Here is an 18,443-nt window from a genome sequence, read left to right as displayed (position 1 = left end):
CTACAGGCCTTAATTGTAATTCATCTGCCAGCCTTTTAGTAATATATGTTCTCTGGGATCCTTGGTCAAACAACCCACGGGTATGGACCTTGGCCCTCTTATTCAGGATGGTAATTTGGGCAGTAGGCAAAGTCGTATTACCTTTAGACTTTGCCGATTGGACACTCTTTGTTTGTTGCACCTTGCAGTACTGTACTGTGGTGGGAATGCTATCTTCCACCTTGGGGTTTGGAGACGTTGCTTTGGTGTCTCTGCACAATGCTGCATGGTGCTGACCTTTGTTACACCTATTACAGGTGTGTAATTGGGTATCACAGTCCTTGATGTTATGTTTCCTGAGGCACCTCGTGCAATGTTGCAAATCCTTGAGTCGCTCAACACGGGCGTCACTATCAGGAAAATTAGAGCAGTGGTACATTGAATGTTTCTCATTGCAGAACAAACATGTTCCATAGCTTCCAGTACCCTTTGGTGTCACGTTCTTGGGTGACACAGTAACTATAGGCTTGGAGGGTCCCACTGCATATACGCCCACACTGTTACTGTTCCACTTTGGTGTTGAATTATATTGTCTAGATTGATTTGGAGTACCTTTGGTACTCTGTGGTTTACTATTATTGGTTTCTGAGGGTTTACTTGGTGGTTTTAATTTGTCATGTGTTCGTAATTGATGAACTACTGACTTTAAACCTTCAGATATTTCATTCATGGATAAGATACTTTTATTGTAATGAGCACTCATTTGTCTCAATATGTCCCTAGGTATTTTCTCCTGGACAATTATTTTCAAGACCCACTCAGCCCCGTTTGTATCTGCTGTCAGGCTGAGGGCATTGATCAATGATTCTACCTCCAGCTTGAAGACTTGGAGTGAATCAGCTGAAGCCTCCGGTGGGGGTAAATGCAACAGCTCATGAACTAAATGTGATGTTCTTACTTCTGGATCAGCATAATTATCCTTGAGGAGTTTTACTGCCAGATCATAGCCGTCATTAGTTAATCTCAGATGGGATACTACTGTTTTAGCCTCACCTGATAATTGGCCTTGCAAATAAGAGAATTTACTACTCTTTGGTAAAGATTGTTTTGAGTCTACAAGGTCAACGAATTTGTTCCAAAATTCATCCCAATCTTCCTCATCTTTTCCTGAGAAAGTGGGTAAATTAATTGGAGGGAGTCGAGCTTCTGCTTGACTCGTATTAGATGCAACTGTTGTTGTTGTTGCTGTTGCCTTGTTCTGGGCAATTAATTTGACATAAGGCTGTAACGTGGCCTGAGTGTGATCTTCATAATTCGCAAGATCAACCATAATGTCGTCTATTTCTGTTTCTGATAAATTAGTGTTGGCAAGTTCAGCCACATATGTTGCTATTTGACATTTGATTTGCTCAAATTTACCTGCAGCTGCTTGATAATAGCTTTCCAGGTCAGCATAATCAACTGTTGATTGTTGTGACAAATCTTCACATTTCTTGATCTGTCTTGTTAAGTGGCCTTTAAGACCTGCAAGGGTTCTTTTCATTCTCCCTGCATTATCCATACTGGCTAGTTGGTGAAGCCTTGTGGGGCTTGTACTTGGGCTGCTCATAATACTGAACAAACTCTAATGATAGCCTAGGGTAAATTCTGCACTCACTAGGCTGTAATCCTACCTCTACTAGAGGTTAGCACTTAAAATTAATACACATTATATATATACAATCATACACACTAATGATTTGAGTGATAAACCAGTGTCACTGGAAGTACCTTTAGGTTAGCTCTTCTATATCACCCTAGGATGGTAGAGACACTAATTAATCACTCAAAGGTGTAATGATCATAAGTAAATTATTATATATACAACTCAACTCGAGTTGATAAAAATTACACCCAAAATAGGGTCTGGACCATGCATTAATGGTGTTAGGTTGATCAATATAGTACAACTGACTATGGTAATAATGGGACTAGGATGAGCAATAATAGTTCAACTAGTCAATGGTAAATATCCTACCCTGTTGTGGGTTGGCAATTAGTAAATATTATACTGTGATCACTAGTGCAATATATATTAAATAATTCTCTATTTTGGAGAAATAATATACACAATTATTGATAATAGCCTCTTAATTAGCCTCTATGAAACTTCTATTATTATCAAGAAGTATTAAATATTATTAGTGACCTCGCGAAATAAAGTCCACAAAATTCGTAGATAATCTCTCGCGAAATGTAACACCACGAAATCCGTGAACAATCTCGCGAAGACACAGTCACTAATTTGGCTGGATTCTATATTAGCGCTGTCATTTCACGAAATAACACGCCACCAAATATCTGTGGGTGTGCATGAAACCGCTGACGAAGCTGAACTGGGCTGAGGGAGGCTCCTGAGCTCCCTCGAGGCTTCGCCGCTGTCTTTGACTGGCTTTGTTTAAATCACACTGCACTAGTATATTTAATGAATCCACTGGTTAACTGGTTCATCCGGTACTAAGATGACCAAATGTGGGTTCAAAGGATCAAATAATCCGTCATCCGGTTCGAAGATGACCAAATAATGTGGGAACCGACCTGTGAGATTTATATTTATTTGATTTATATGAATTTATATTTACGTTAATTTATATACTTCGATAGCAATTTGTATAATGATAAGTGGACTGTATTTCTGCAATAATCTCTTAATCTCACAAATCGATCCTCTACACATTAGGGGGGGTTAAATTAATATATATGCAGCCAATCAAACTACAGTAATAGCTACATACATTGATGAGGTTCCTTCTCTTATAGTACAGCAGGTTAGTCCACCAGGTATAACTAGAGTGTAGACACCAAATTATCCTCTTTGAGGTAGCTTCCATATCACCCAGTAACTGGTGCACAAATCTTGCATCCTCGTCTTGACCTGTCAAAAGTGCGCTAGCTGTGAAGCCAGATACCTATATATGACAAGTATATCAGAGAAAACAGTACATGGAACATGAAGACCTGGCTTAATTACCTTTAGTTTGAGGCTTCCATGTGATCTAACCGGATAACCCTACCCAATGACATTAATGGCCACTAATGATAGATAATGGGTTTCGGATAGACACTTAACTTGAATTTGTAGACAGCGTGTTGATAATGGTACACTTTTAGTTTCCATAACACTACGTCCAAGTAAATTTAACAGGAGCCGAATTTGCTCCCGTGTGAGCCTCTGGTCTAGTATAAACAATGGCTGCCCTCTTCCTCCACTCTGATGCCTGGCTTACATTGTCCAGATTTCAGAACGTGATAGAAGGGTCACATTTACTCTACTTTAATATTGATAATTAAGTTAATTTATATGAGATGTTTTTATGATGGTAAAGTCCAAAGACTAATGTATTTAAGAATAATTCCCACCATAATAGGTGGTGAATTATAATAGTATGTGGTGATGATATCCCGTTTTCTTTAGATGGTAATTCCACTACAAGTTACGTTTTCTATGGGTAACTTGTTGGTAATACAGTTATTATCTGTATGATTATTAAATGGTGTCGGATTTTCCGACATCACACATTGTATAGTCATTTACCTGAATTTACCCGAGGGCCACCAATTCTCGATTGGCCTTGACAAGGACAGGAAGCTGGCGGCTTGTCAAAGGTCCCCAGGTTGACCGGCTCACAAAGGTTGTGAGCCGGCAGCTGAGCGGACAGAACATTGGATGCGTGATCCTGTGTTCCCAGGTTCGTTCCCGGGTGCCAGGGAGAAACAATGGGCAGAGTTTCTTTCACCCTGATGCCCTTGTTACCTAGCAGTAAATAGGTACCTGGGAGTTAGTCAGCTGTCATGGGCTGCTTCCTGGGGGTGGAGGCCTGGTGGAGGACAGGGCCGTGGGGACACTAATGCCCCGAAATCATCTCAAGATAACCTCAAGATAACCTCCCTTCATTTTTCCTGATGATTTTTTCGAGTTGGATTTTGAAATCCAGTATTGTCTTGGCAGTTATAGCCTTAGTTGAATGGCAAGTCCAGGGGTTTACATCTCTATAGGTGAAAAAGCATCTCCTGGTTTCTGTCCTACATATTGGCTTGTTGAGCTCAAAACCGTTGCTCCTTGAACAGTATGTGTTACATTTGACCTTATAAAGAAGTGGCCTGGCCTGGATGCAAAATGCTTGAGGTATCATGTTCTGGAAAAACCTGGAGCTGAATAACCTCGCTGGTTCCAGTGCTTATCAATAAGAAATCCAGGAGGTCATCACAGTAGAGCAAGGAGAAGTCACGGAGTTAAGAGAGGGAATATCTAACCAGACACCACTAGAGGAGTTTGTGATTACCACTTGGCCTGAGGCATTAAATAACACACATAAATGCATATTATTTTCATTCACTTCCTGTCATAAGATAAAAAGTAATGGTTAATTTAATCTGTCATAACATCAAATTATGATTAAACAAATATATATACAGTATTCATGTAATTAATAATTGTAGGTGGAATATGCATACCCTGCACTGGGCGGCAGTGATGGGTGCGAACTTCCTGACTTGTGGCGCCATCTTCCTTCTCTCTGCTTGCCAGATGGGGCTCACAACCATGAGGCTGACACTATCTTCTTTCACCTTCCTCACCTGACAAAGTCAGATCAGACTGTATTTGGGGTGTCATGTTACCGGCAGATTGATGCAGAGGTGAGAATTAATACAGTTAATGTTCAGTACATCCATCTTCATTAATTTACAAGGATTCACAAATACTCTCATTGTCTCATCTGAAACGGGTAAAAATTGATGTACTGTATGCAGTACTGTGTATTACTGCAATATTGTCTTTTAACAACTGATAAAAACACTTAAAATGTAGTAATTCTTTTTATGAGCTTGACCAACATTTGTTCAGCCTTGCTGCTGCTGATTGCTAATTCCATTGTTTTATCTATTTAAATGGCAAAGAATTTATGTGACTGGAACAACAATTTGTAGATTGTAAATAAAATATAGATGTTAAGATATACTGTAGTTCTTATTCAAATAGTGATTGTTGGTACATTGTATAATATGAAGCATTTAATCTCATTCAACAGAAAGTAACCAATAAAAGTGCTGACATTACAAGGAACACCGTGCAGAAGTCAGTATGTGTGCTGAGTACACTTCCAATTTATGGATATATTCAGGTAACATTTTATAGTTTAATACAAACAAAAAATTATATAGAGTATATAATTTTGTGAATCAAACTGTGAAAATAGTGACCAGCACTATTTGCACAGTATACTGTGAACATTTTATGAATCTTTAATTTTCTTTGCCTTCACCTTTGTGTACAGATGCTGAGCATTGTGAATTACCTTTTCAGACTCCATTACATGGAGCATTAAGGAAATTATATTTCTTGCTGCCAAAATTGTAGTTAGACATTTTCAGCATCATTTTCAAGTTCTGCTGTTATGCACCAGAGGTGAATATGTGGAAGCTAGGTGTTTGGTTAAAATGTGAATTCCATTCTATTATTGATGTGTATAGAATATATAATCTTTAAAAGACATGTAGACAATATAATTATGTACAGTACTATACTCTACAGTACTAGATTTTCTTAGTATTTTGTAATAATAAATCTACAATATGCAGTAAAATTGTCTTTTCGCAGGAACGTCTTCAAGTTACAACAAAAGTGTACTTTAAAGGAGCAGACTTCTCAGATGTGCAAGACTTGAAAGGCCTCTACCATGACCTTAACACCACCAACTGGCGCGACAAACTGGCTCATGGTAAGTACAGTCCTTTAATGAACACATACACAGTACAAGCAGTTGGTTATGAGAGTGACCATGGGTTGGGTATGGGGGTGCTTAATAAAGGAAAAATGGAATTGGTTATGAGAGAGTGCAAGAGTTATTGGCATAACCTGTTGAAGCAAAACTGTATTGTATGTATAGTATTGTAGTGAATATTTAAGAAGGGCTTAAGAATTTATCATTGGCTGGGTAATTTTTCTCTACTGGCACCCCTCAGTAGCTCCCTAGAGCTTATGCTACTGGATCTTGCTTATAAATTGAATAAAATTGTATATAAATTGAATAAAATTGGATATTGAATAAAATCAAGTGTTTTCATTCACCATTTCTCTTGTTAAAGAACACAAGAGAAATATTGAATAATATCACTTGTATAATAGACAAAACCCACGATGGAAGAATATTACAAATTCTTGAAGCAATCCATATAAAAATAGAACAACTCGCCATAAATACCCAAATTCCGGAACTATTCTCTACCTACCAAGAGAGTAAGAACAAGACCGGAATGTGAAGATGCCAATATAGAAGACACTGCTCAATATGCCACATCCACTACACCTGATTAATCTTTGTATGTGTTTTGTACCCTATTTTTGCCTTATTCTTCACACTTTACGTCTTATTCTTCTCTCCTTTATGCTATATTCTTGAGCCATTTGTATAGACCTATAAACCCCCATTGTTCGATCCATTTGTCTACACCCGACCCTATTGTTCGATCGATTTATCTACACCTGACCCCCCTTAATAATATAAATCCAATGTACCCTGTACTGTCCCATCACTTGAGAATGAACCATGTAGGTTCGAAATGTTGAGTAATTTTATAAAAAGTGCAATACATTCTACAGTTATTTATTCTTTTTCTTCACCTCGAATGAAAATTACTTTTGGAGAACTCCTCTTCCAGTTAAACCCAGATGCAAGAGCACTAATCAAAGGGATAGAAGCCCTAAACAAGAAAATAATCAATACAGAATATGCAGTCATATTCAATGAAACATATATATATATATATATATATATATGTTTATCTCGGCATAAACTGTCATGTTATGTCCAGACCGAGTGAAATGGCCCGGAAAGTAGAGTTGGAAATTCTGTTGGACGACATATTCGACCTCGAGACACAAAAGAAGGTCACTACCAAAGATACCTTACAAGCAGAACTTATTGCAGAAGGAGGAAAGAATCGAGGCAACTACAGAAGCACCATACTGTCCCCCGAGCTTAAAGCGGCAGCTAAAAGCCTTCGTGAGAACAAGGAGATAGTTGTCAGGAGAGGTGACAAGTCGCCAATATATGTCATTCTTAAAAAAGACGAATATCTGGCGAAAATGAACATCATACTCTCTGACCAAACTAAGTTCCAAAGGGTAACGAAGGACACTACAGCCGAATTAAAAGCAAAGGTCAACAAACTGATCGAAACTGTGAACGCCAAGAAATCCGGACTCCACCTGCCAAAGATCATTGGGGAATATAAACCTGGATATGCGTATGGAAATGTCAAGACGCACAAGCCTGGAAACCCACTTCGGCCAATCATTAGCCAGATACCCACACCCACGTACAGACTGGCGAAGCGACTCAACGGCCTGCTGACTCCTTATGTTCCTTGCGCCTTCAGCCTGAAGTCTCCAAAGGAATTTGTGGACTTACTGCGGGGCACACGGGCCACAGGGATAAGAGCCTCGTTGGACGTAGAATCGCTGTTTACCAACGTACCTGTGGACGAGACAATCGGAATGATAGCCGACAGAGTGTATCGTGATCCAGCCTGTACTCCTCTTGACATGCCAGAAAGTATTCTGAGGAAACTACTCCAAGCTTGTACTAAAGAGGCACCCTTCTTGAGCCCGAATGGGCACATGTATAAGCAAGTAGATGGGGTCGCCATGGGTTCTCCCCTAGGTGTCCTGTTTGCAAACTTCTACATGGCTACCATCGAGCAAAAAGTCTTAGTCGACATGAACTTGAAACCGGCCATATACTGCAGGTATGTTGACGACATTTTTACACAGGTACCTGATGTCAGACATCTGCAGGAGCTGAAGGAGGCATTTGAGCAGAGTTCCGTGCTGCGTTTCACTTACGAGACGGAAAAGGATGGGAAGCTGCCTTTTCTAGATGTAACAGTCATGGAAAAGGGCGGAGGTTTCCACACTGCAGTCTACACTAAGGAAACAAACATAGGAATGTGCCTAAATGCCAACAGCGACTGCCCTGACAGGTACAAGAGGAGTGTTGTTAACGCATACGTCGACCGTGCTCTCAGCCACAGCTCAGAATGGAAGCAAGTCGACAAAGAACTCTGTAGGGTAAGGCAGGTTCTAGTCAATAACGGCTTCTCCAATGGTTTCATCGAAGACATCATAAGAAGGAAAGTGAAAAGCCATGCAACCTCTGAAGAGACAACTAACACAACACCTATACCCCCTATTAGACTATTTTACAGGAACTTCTTTTCCACAGCTCATAAAACGGAGGAAAGGGTCCTGAAAGATATTGTTAATAGAAACGTTATCCCTACAGACAAAAATCAGAGGATACAACTGACGATTTACTATAAAACCAGAAAAACGGCCAGCCTACTCATGAGAAACTCTCCAGACACAAAACAGAACGCTTTAAAAGAGACTAACGTCGTCTATGCCTTCAAATGCCCACTTGGGGACTGTAAGCTCCAAAAAACCCAGTATATAGGCAAGACAACAACATCTCTTTCTAGGCGTTTAACGATGCATAAGCAACAGGGCTCCATTAAGGAACATATAATCTCTTCCCATAACCAAACCATTGCCAGAGAAATCCTAGTAAACAACACAGAAATCATCGATAGATACAGCGATAGTAGGCGGCTTGACGTTTGCGAGGCACTACACATCAAGAAGTCAACACCAGGAATCAACAGCCAATTATTGCACAGCTATATTCTACCCACCTCAAGACTCCGCTCCAATATAGAAGCATCAAGAAATATGGACCAATAGGCTTTCTACAAACACTTCTATTCAATACCCATTGTTTCTGTTCTGTCTTGTGTTGATACTTTTAATACCCTATTAATATCCCCTCTTGTTCTGTCTTGTGTTAATGCCACATCACCCCTCCCACCTCACTCAAATGTAGATATAAAATCAGAGATACGTAAGTTCTAATCAGTTGTGTATTTGTGAAGTCTTTGAAAATGTAATAAGTTTTACGAAACGCGCCCGTGTCGCGTCAGACTAGAAATAAAAATGAATTTTGGAGAAGTGATTTTTGATTTACCTCCAACAGTGAAGCGTAATGTACGAAAGATTGAGAAAATTTGTGTTAGAATTATTAATCTTACTTTTTCGGTCATATTTAATAATATATGTCTACAGGAAAGACTGCTACCAAAATATACTAACATATATATATATATATATATATACATATATATATATACATATATATATATATATATATATATATATATATATATATATATATATATATATATATATATATATATATATATATATATACATATACATATACATATACATACATACAGTGGTACCTCGAATAACGAATTTAATCAGTTCCGGCACCGTCGTCATGTGAAATGGACGTCATACAAAACAAATGTCCCTATTGACATTAATGGTAATCAAATTAATCCGTTCTACCACCGAAAAAATCAAAATGATATTCGATGATGTTTTGACAAATGTCAAAAAGGTTCGTTTGGTTGTCTACAGGTAGGCTGCTCCATGTTTCTTAAATAAAAAAAAATGAAAAATAAAAAACAGTTGAAACAATTTGAAAAATGGACAAATGCCATAATGGATTGTTCAGTGTTTGTCTGGTAGGCTGCTCCATTATTGAGACGTAAATGAAAAATACAAAACATATGGAACACATTTGAAACAAAGACAGTATGGTCAAATTATCGACAGTAGGAAATTTCTGTTAGTTTCCAAAAATCAGTGAATTACTGTGCATATTACTATAACAAATTTTGTTGAAAAGTTTGTTTTGAAAATAATTAACCGTGCAGCTGGCGAGGCAGTGCCAAAAAGTTTTGTGGGGGTCCGAATGTGGCCGTGGGATGCTGTTCCCTTCTGAATTGTGCTATACCCAACCAGCCTCTGTTCATCCCATACCTTAGACCAGTCCCTCTGCCAATTTTGGTGAGCCTAGGCCCCAACTGTATGGCCTGCAACTTTGAACAGACAAATAGACAGACAAATTATATTCTAGTATAGATTTACTTGAATTTTACCTGAGGACCACTAACACTTTGTCCTTGACAAAGACAGGAAGCCGATGGCTTGTCAAAGGTCTCCCCATTTGCTTTGAAAATGTGTGTGTGTATATATAATAATATATATGGGGGGGGGGAGGGGGAAGGAGGTCATATGTGAATGACAGCATGTTCTTAGCCTTAGCCATAGGATACCAGTATATGGGTCAAGTTTTTTTTAATTTGCAATATTTCCCTGATTCATACTTGATAATGTTTGTATTTTTTGCTAGTTGATCATGAGGATAAGTATGGTAAGAAAAAATACAGAAACATTACAGACTAGCTGTATTGCATGCTCATATATCTGTTTATCTACTAAATATATGTTGTTTCCCATTGTATATTCCTATTGTACTGTATATCCAAAATCTCTTAAGAGATAAAGCACTACCCTAAGATATGCAATTGGGTAAAAATTACACCTGTGCTGGCTTGACATGGTGTGATTGGTCTTGGCCTACCTTGACATATGCAGGCTTGTCATGCCAGGATTGGTCTTGGCCTACCAGGATGTGTGTATGCTTGATATGCCAGGATTGGTTATGTCATACCTGGACATGTGCAGGCTTGACATGCCAGGATGGGTCATGTTGTACATGGACATGTGCAAGCTTAACATGCCAGGATTGGTCTTGGTGTACCTAGACATGTACAGGCTTAACATGCTAGGATTGGTCTTGGTGTACCTAGACATGTACAGGCTTAACATGCCAGGATTGGTCTTGGTGTATCTGGACATGTGCAGGCTTGACATGCCAGGATTGGTCATGTCGTACCTGAACATGTGCTAATGTTTTTCCGACATCTCCCGACTCCTCCGCCACAATCCTAATGCATTCTTAGCTAAATCTATGCCTAAACCTTATGTGATGTATATCTGACTTGCTTGAGTGGTGGGAGCTATGTTAGTAAGTAGTGACTGTTGTATGTATAGGTTAGTCAGAATGTTATGCATTTAAATACATTTGAATTTACATTACTGTACTTTACTCTTGAAAGGAACTGCAGCAGATGAGGACTGTTTCTTATCATCATCATCATTGTCATCATCAGCATCATCGTAATCATCGTCATCATCATATCAATCAACAATCATCATCATATCACCACCACCACCACCATCACCACCCCATTCTTTTCTTTATGGTGATGAAAACATCTTACCCAAAGACAGGAGACGTTTAGGAGCGGAAGGTTAAAGGTGGTGGTCTCTTTCTTCACCTAGTTCTAAGCTGTTCTTCAGCAAGTAAGACTCTCTCATACTTACCCTCAATATTCCCACTAGACTTTCCACCTGTCTACTTGCTGTATTTACTAAAGTCTTTCCAAAACATCATTACATTTATCTTGCCAAGTGTATATATATATGCACCTTTGCATATAAGCATGTGTTTGTGTGTTTAATTTCTATGGTCATATTTCCTTTCTACTCTTCCTGTGAATCAGAAAATCAGTATGTGATCTCAGAATGCAAAAATCAGTAGGAGCTCTGAGCAGCATTTGAACCTTTGGTCTGGGTCCTCCTAAGTAATCCTCCTCATGGCTCCTACTGATTTTCTCATTGATACATCACATTAATGTGATTTCTTTGTGCAGTACTCAGAATATTACATTTTTTTAATAAGATTTAGTAAAGTAAGCCTTTGTATGTAATATTTTAATGCATCATGCTTTGTTGTGGTGAGATGTTATAAGCAGCACATATTGCATGAAGTTAATTACCCACCCCATAAAGGTGGCAAAAAACTGGAATTTAGATTATTTAAGATTATAAATGAAGAAACTAAGATAATTTTCCGAGGGGAGCCCCTTTGGCTCCCCGGTGCTATCCAGTCTGATATTGCTAATGTCAGACTTCGGCATTAGCCATGTGTATGGAGTTCTTTGGGCCTACCGGGGACCACGAGCCAGAACCTGGCCCCCTCAGAGAGGTACGAGGAGCAATGGCCTATAGAAACCCCCATGTGGCTGGAAGCATTCTGTCTGCCATTGACCAGGTCAGGCACCCAGAAAGGTAAGCGCCCCAAAGCAAACCCCTATTGTGGTGAAAATTGCTACAAAAAGCCGAACTAGTGGACAGAACTCCCCAAACAGAAACGAGCAAACGAGCATGATGTCACACGTCGTCACGCCGCTGTCTGTGCAGCTCCTCCCAGGGGGAGCCCCCCTGGCAATCCACACCTCAGTTCTGAGGCTGATGCACTAGGCAGAGGTCGTGTGTTCTGGCTCCAGACTTGTTTCAGCTCTGTGCCTTATGCGTGGTGGCTGTCTTTTCGGCGGTGCGTGAGCCAGGCGTATTTCTTCAGTACTCAGGCTGCATGTGCCTAGGGTTCCCTTCTCTAGGTGCCTGGTAAGTATTGCCCTTGGGGCTTGGGGCCACCTCCACAAGTTTCTTGGGTTCTGCCTCTGCTTGGCCGTCTACTGCTCAGTTTTCGGCCGCCCTTTCTGTGCTAGGGTGTTCTGACTCCCTTGTTTGCCTTAGGGTAGGTGGCAGTTTGCATTGGTAAGGGATTCAGGGTACTGCACAGCTTGTTTTTACCATTCATAGTGGCTGGCTCTGTTCCGCCTGGGTACGCTGTCCTCTTGCGGAGGTTTTCTTTTTCTTTTTGTTTCCTTGCCTGTTGGGGGGTCTGCCTTGGTTATTGTCCCCCTGTGTACTGAGTACTCTTATCTATTCAGGTGGTACCCCCTGCTAGGTCCCTGTGAGTGTACACGCTCCGGGGGTTCAGCTATTAGTAAGGTGTTTGGTAGGCTTGGGCTCCAGTTAGCAGTACCCTGCCTGGGCCTCCCTTAGCTTTTCTAAGGTTCTTTTCTTGTTGGCATTGGCCTCTGGGGGTTGGGTTGGGGAGCTTCATGCTCTCCTCTGGCGCAGGGGTTTTTGGTCTTTCGGTTCTGGTGGTTCGTTTGTTCGTTTGCAGCCATCTTTTTTTTTAGGGGGTCCTTGGGTTGTTGATGCTTGGTTGGTTCGGCCGTGGGGTGCATCATGTTTTGTGTCCGGTTTTTTACTTAGTTTCCCTTATTCCCTGTTCCAGGGTGCGGGTCTCCCAAGTCGTCTGCAGGATTACTCGGTCCAGCCAGCCTGTGGTCTATCCCCATGCCATGACGTTTGTAAGTTCGCAACTTTGGCTGCTGTTTTTGGTAATATGTCCTGGGCTGACATTTAGGCGCGGGGCTTTTGGAGGTCGAACAGGGTCCTGGCCGCACAGTACCTTGTTAGTGTTCCTGGCTCTTCTCGGGCATGTGTAGTCTTGGGTCGCAGGTTGCAGCCAGTTGTTTCAATTTCGAGTTGAGGAGCGAGTGGCGGCCGCCTCCTGGGTAAGTCCCTCTTTTACTTTATCATTGGTTAGGTAACTCCGGGAACCCGAAGGAGGTCTCCACAGAAAACCAGCGTTGAAAGTAATGAAATGCCATTTTTTGAGTGAGACACGGAGGCTCCCTGGCATCTATCCCTCCCTCCCTCCGGTCAGCGTTTTGTTCACATTTTTTATATTCAGCCTCTGAACTGGGGCTAGGTAACTGGCACAGGAGGTCTGGGACCCCCCCCCTCCCCTTCCCTGTGAGGGGGGAGTTGTGCAGACAGTGGTGTGGTGGCTGTGGTGACATCATGCTTGTTTGCTTGTTTTCTGATTAGGAAGTTCTGCTTGCTCGTTCGGCTTTCGGTTAGCAGTTTTTTCACCAGCTGTAGTTTGTTTTGGAATTCCTACCTTTCTGGGTACCTGACTAGGTAGATGGCAGATATAGACTGCTTCCAACTACATGGAGATGTCTATAGGCTATCATAGCACCTTATGCCTCTCTGAGGGGGGCAAGGTTCTGGCTCGTGGTCCCTGGTAGGCTAAAGAACTCCATCGATTGACTGTTTCCATAGTCTAATATATACACATCAGCCCGGTATAGCTCCGGGGAGCCTCCAGGTCTCACCCAGAAAATGGCATTTCATTTCATTCAACGCTTTTTTTTTCTTAAATCATATTACTTTATCATAAGCAATATCAAAATTTAAGTCCTCCATTACTGATAGATTCACTTAGATAAAATATTTAATCCTGAAATATGAAAATAATTAAAGTTTTGTTTGGTTTGTGTGTAACAGGAGTTTTTGTATCTGATGCGGTGAGAGTGTTTGGTCGCAACATGTTGGTGCTGTTCAAGATGATACTCTTGGAGCGACGTGTGCTCTTCTATCACAGTCCCGTTGGCCCGCTGGTTCGCACCATCACCTCACTTATGGCACTCTTCCCTGACAACTTTCCCAATGGCTTGGCTCATGCTGCTTCTCTGAGGTTGGTCCATACAGTACTGTAAATTATGTAATATTTTATATCTAATACAAACTATTTAAAAGTTGTGATGTATAGTTCTCTTACCTGATATTTTTCATAAGTATAAAAATGTGAAGGGCATGAATCATAAGACTGCCAAGAGTTTACCAAGATGGTTTGGTCTTTGGTGAACAAATGGATGTTGGAGTGCTTAAGGGAATGTATTTGAGTGTCGGATTGAAGAAAGTGAAAAGGGAATGTGTGAGAAATTGTCGGGTTGAGTGGTACCAGTGCACAAAAAGTAGGAGGAAATAATACTACAAGGAATCAGTTTAAGGTTAAGTATATGACAATTTTAATGACAAGTTATGGAAAGAACTTTACACCTGTATGAAGTGGTTTGGCACTGCTATGAATGTATTGCTGGAGTGTGACAGTGGTGGTTTATATGCTGCTGCAGTGTGGACAATATGATAAATGAATGGATTGTCTTTTTGGGGAAATCTTTTTTTTAGTTCATGCCTTTCTGTTTCTTTCTATGTGGTTGATGCCTGCCTGGAGTAATGATTATGATGATGATGAAAATTATGTTGCCAATCCTACCTTATGTTACAGGCAACATAAGGTAGGATTAGACTAAGTACAGTATATGAAAAAAGGGTGAGGAGTTACTTTAGATTGTACCATTTTGTAAAGCCTACAGAGCCCACCCTATCCTGCCCATATGAGGACTTAAAAAATCTCGCAACTGAGCTCATCACATATACTTGGTAGTATAGATGGAATATAACAAAAAGTAAATTATGAAAATATAAAATCCTCGGTTTACTTATAGTGTTTTGCCATAAATGAACTTAATAACCCATTAAGATGCTCTCCAGACTTAGAATGAGTCACATGGCTATAACCCATAGTTAAATACATGCTTGTGGGTTCTCTAGCCCTCCAATGTAAGGTATAGTTTGTTGCTACCCCATTCTTTGTGCATCATGTCATTGTGATACTAGAAGACCAGGCCTCAAATATGTGTAATAGTTTAAACACTTTACTGGAGCAAAAGATATGGTTGGTAGTAAATGTATAATAGACCCAGTGAAGAGTATAGGTGCCATCTCAAGGTTATCTTGAGATGATTTCGGGGCTTAGCGTCCCCGCGGCCCGATCCTCGACCAGGCCTCCTGTTTGTTACACACCCCAGGAAGCAGCGCATAGCAGCTGTCTAACTCCCAGGTACCTATTTATTGCTAGGTGAACAGGCGCACCAGGGTGAAAGAAACTCTGCCCATTTGTTTCCGCCTCCACCGGGGATCGAACCCGGAACCTCAGGACTACGAATCCTAAGCGCTGTCCACTCAGCTGTCGGGCCCCAGCAGCTGAGCCATAGTCACAATCAGAGTACTGTACACTGCATGAATTTCAGAGGTTCTTGGCTCTCCACCCTATTTCCATCAAATACTGTATAAGAAATATTGCCGAAACACAAGTGGTGGTGTTCAAGAAACAACTGGAGAAGTTCCTGCAGTTACTGTTGGGTTAGTTGGGTTCTAATGGATATGTAATCCTGTGGGCTTTCCAAATAACAGCTTTTCAGATCAAGTTAATACAAGAGAAGCTGGCTTCAGGCTGGGCTTGGGAAGTAGAAGAACTCTCAGAACTAACTACAGGTGAATTATAAGTACCGTAATATTGCCAATGATCTAGATGTGAGGAAGGGTGCAGTTTTTACGACACATCTATTAAAGACCTTCTTAATACTGTAGTAATCCTAGTCCAAGTAAGTATGTACATTTCTGGAGACTAGCAACATTCTACATATACTGTGAAGACACACCCTCTTTCTACTTTTACCCAATTTACCCAACACCGAGTGATTTGACGGTCCCATCACTCAGCCTAATCACCCTACCCAACTAAATAATAAACAAAACACACACACACACACACACACACACAAACCAAAATTCAAATTTGAATCCTAGGGATTCAAAAGGTGACACCCCTTGTGTCAACACCTGCATCAGAAGAGCTCCAGAATATTTCACAATTCCTAAGTATAGTACAGGTTGATGATAGTGAGTGGTGTCCCAAAGAACATAAAGGTGTAGTGCTTTGGAAAAATAGGCGAGATAACACGAATGTGCCAAATGAAGTAAAAAATTGGATGAGAAAAAGTTGGCTTAATGTTCACAGAGCAGACAACAACATTCAAGATGGCCGCCGGCAAGAAGGAAAACAAAACAGAGCTAGATTTGGGGGGTTTTAATGAAGAAAGCATTGATATAAGCAGTCTATACAACAAGTTGGCAAAATTAGATATTATAGTGAACTATCATGTAGAAATAATCACCAGATTGAAAGAAAGTAATGACCACTTGAGTAGCAAAGTTTTAAGTCTTGAGTGGTTAGTGAAAAACTTATGCAAGGACAAGAATCAGTTGGAAACAAATTGCAAAGCCATGGAAGAGGAAAATAAAATCTTAGAAATAGCTTTGGAAGAAGTTAAAGCAAATTTAAACATAAATGACTACAATAGATTAGGTAAGGAAATTCAACAGGAAAAACAGCTTTTGTCAGTACAGATGGAGGAAGTTGCACAGGGAATAGAACAGTGCAAGAAAGATATTCAACTCGCCTATGCACAAGTGGCCAAGGAGAAGGAAAAAATAGAAGAAGCAGTAAAGGAAGCCAAACACTGCAGCAACCAGGACAAAACAAACATTAGGCTGGAAGTCAGAAAGGAACTGGCATCAAATCCTAAATTCGTGCAAAACACAGTTGATCGAAGTAAGTCCCTGATAATTTTTGGTTGCAAAGAAAAGGAGATAATATCTCGGTCAGAATGAGCTGTAGAAAAGAGAAAGTAGTAGATAAAATTGTTGGCCTCGTGGAAGGTCTTACTACCATAGAGAATGTCTGCAACTACAGGAGTATTGGAAAGTACGTAAAAGGGAAAGATTGAGGAGGATCACCCTAAATGGTGCCAAACAGATGGAAGAAGTACTAAGGAATGCTAGAAAATTATGAAGTGATGAGGAAAGGAAAGTATGGTCGTTAAGATGAGATCTTTCAAAAGAAGACAGAGAGAAGCTAAAACTGAACCCGTCGAGGCAAAACGTCTAAATGAGAGCAAGAATGATGAAGAAATCAATTATTTTCTGGGGTTACCTGGGGCATGAGTCTCGTTAAGCGCTCAGGGCCCTGGAAATCCCCTGGGGCGTGTGGGTCCAATGGATGTGACCCCGGGGTCCTCCCCCCTCGCTTCGTACGAGTTTGAGGGTTGTTCGGTCCCCTTGTCTCAGGGTGACCCCTCACTGTCTTTGCCTCTGTCACGCTGCCTGTTGGGTCGGTGACACTTTCGACCCTGAGTCCTGTGTGTTCTGCTGTTTGCTACTGACTCAATTTACCCAATCTGGTGATGATCTTATGAGGGTACAGGCAGCGCAGGCGTTGCATGCGCGTTTTAGGTTGTTGCAACGCACTCGGTTGGTTGCTCACCCGGATGCCCCGCAGCTGCCCTGTTTTGCTTACATGGATACAGGGTGGGGATCGCTTCGACCTTCGTTCAGTCCGCCCCCCCCCCTTGTCCTTCCCCTCCTTGTGGTTTGTTCTGTCCCCCCCCCCCCCCCCTTGCTTCCAGCCCCGAAGCGTCTGAGGGTTTCGTAGCCGGAGCAGGGTTTAGATGGTCTTGAGGCTCGGGCAGTCTTGGGGGATGCCCCTTCCGGTGTGGCAACGGAGGCATTCGAGTCTAGTCTCCCTGCCGAAGCCACCGGGTCTGACCAGTGGGCCCCTTTCCATTCAGCTTATGCGGCTACGCTGACTTTGTCTTTTGAGGCCGGTGCTTTGAGAGATGACTCGGCCCTGGGTCCTGCGGAGGAGGATCCCGGGGCGGGAGAGGGACTGACTTGGGGGAGCCTTGGGCCCCGCTGGACCCCACCTGGGTTTTTCTACCCTCTGAGCGGGGCTTGTTGTTACAAGGAGTGGGGTTCTCTCCCCCCCCCCCCCCCTCTGCGTGCGAATTGGATTTGGTGTCTGCCCCTCCCCCGGTTCTGTTCCGTGTCTCCCCGGGTGCGTCGGTTCCGTCCTTCCGGAGGCTTTTGGCTTCTCGCATCCAACCTTCTGCGGTATGGGCAGTCC

At 41.5% G+C, this 18,443-nt stretch overlaps 1 protein-coding gene across 6 annotated transcripts in view; it reads left to right on the top strand.

The window, feature by feature from the left end:
• The window catches only part of LOC123757958 (late secretory pathway protein AVL9 homolog), an 89,839-nt gene that overhangs the window by 5,273 nt on the left and 66,123 nt on the right, over nt 1–18,443 (top strand). For 4 of the 6 annotated variants that reach the window (XM_069338788.1, XM_045741956.2, XM_045741955.2 and 1 more), the window contains exons 2-6: nt 4,459–4,656; nt 5,049–5,141; nt 5,618–5,738; nt 10,278–10,298; nt 14,141–14,330. In XM_069338788.1, coding sequence (XP_069194889.1) covers nt 4,459–4,656; nt 5,049–5,141; nt 5,618–5,738; nt 10,278–10,298; nt 14,141–14,330 — 623 coding nt within the window. The remainder of the gene's footprint in view (nt 1–4,458; nt 4,657–5,048; nt 5,142–5,617; nt 5,739–10,277; nt 10,299–14,140; nt 14,331–18,443) is intronic. The other 2 variants (XM_045741957.2, XM_069338790.1) reach the window with 1 other exon arrangement.

Source organism: Procambarus clarkii, chromosome 40 (genome assembly GCF_040958095.1).
Source record: "Procambarus clarkii isolate CNS0578487 chromosome 40, FALCON_Pclarkii_2.0, whole genome shotgun sequence".
Taxonomy (NCBI): domain Eukaryota; kingdom Metazoa; phylum Arthropoda; class Malacostraca; order Decapoda; family Cambaridae; genus Procambarus; species Procambarus clarkii.
Note: the sequence above shows the minus strand (reverse complement) of the source record. Positions and strands in the feature narration are given on the sequence as shown.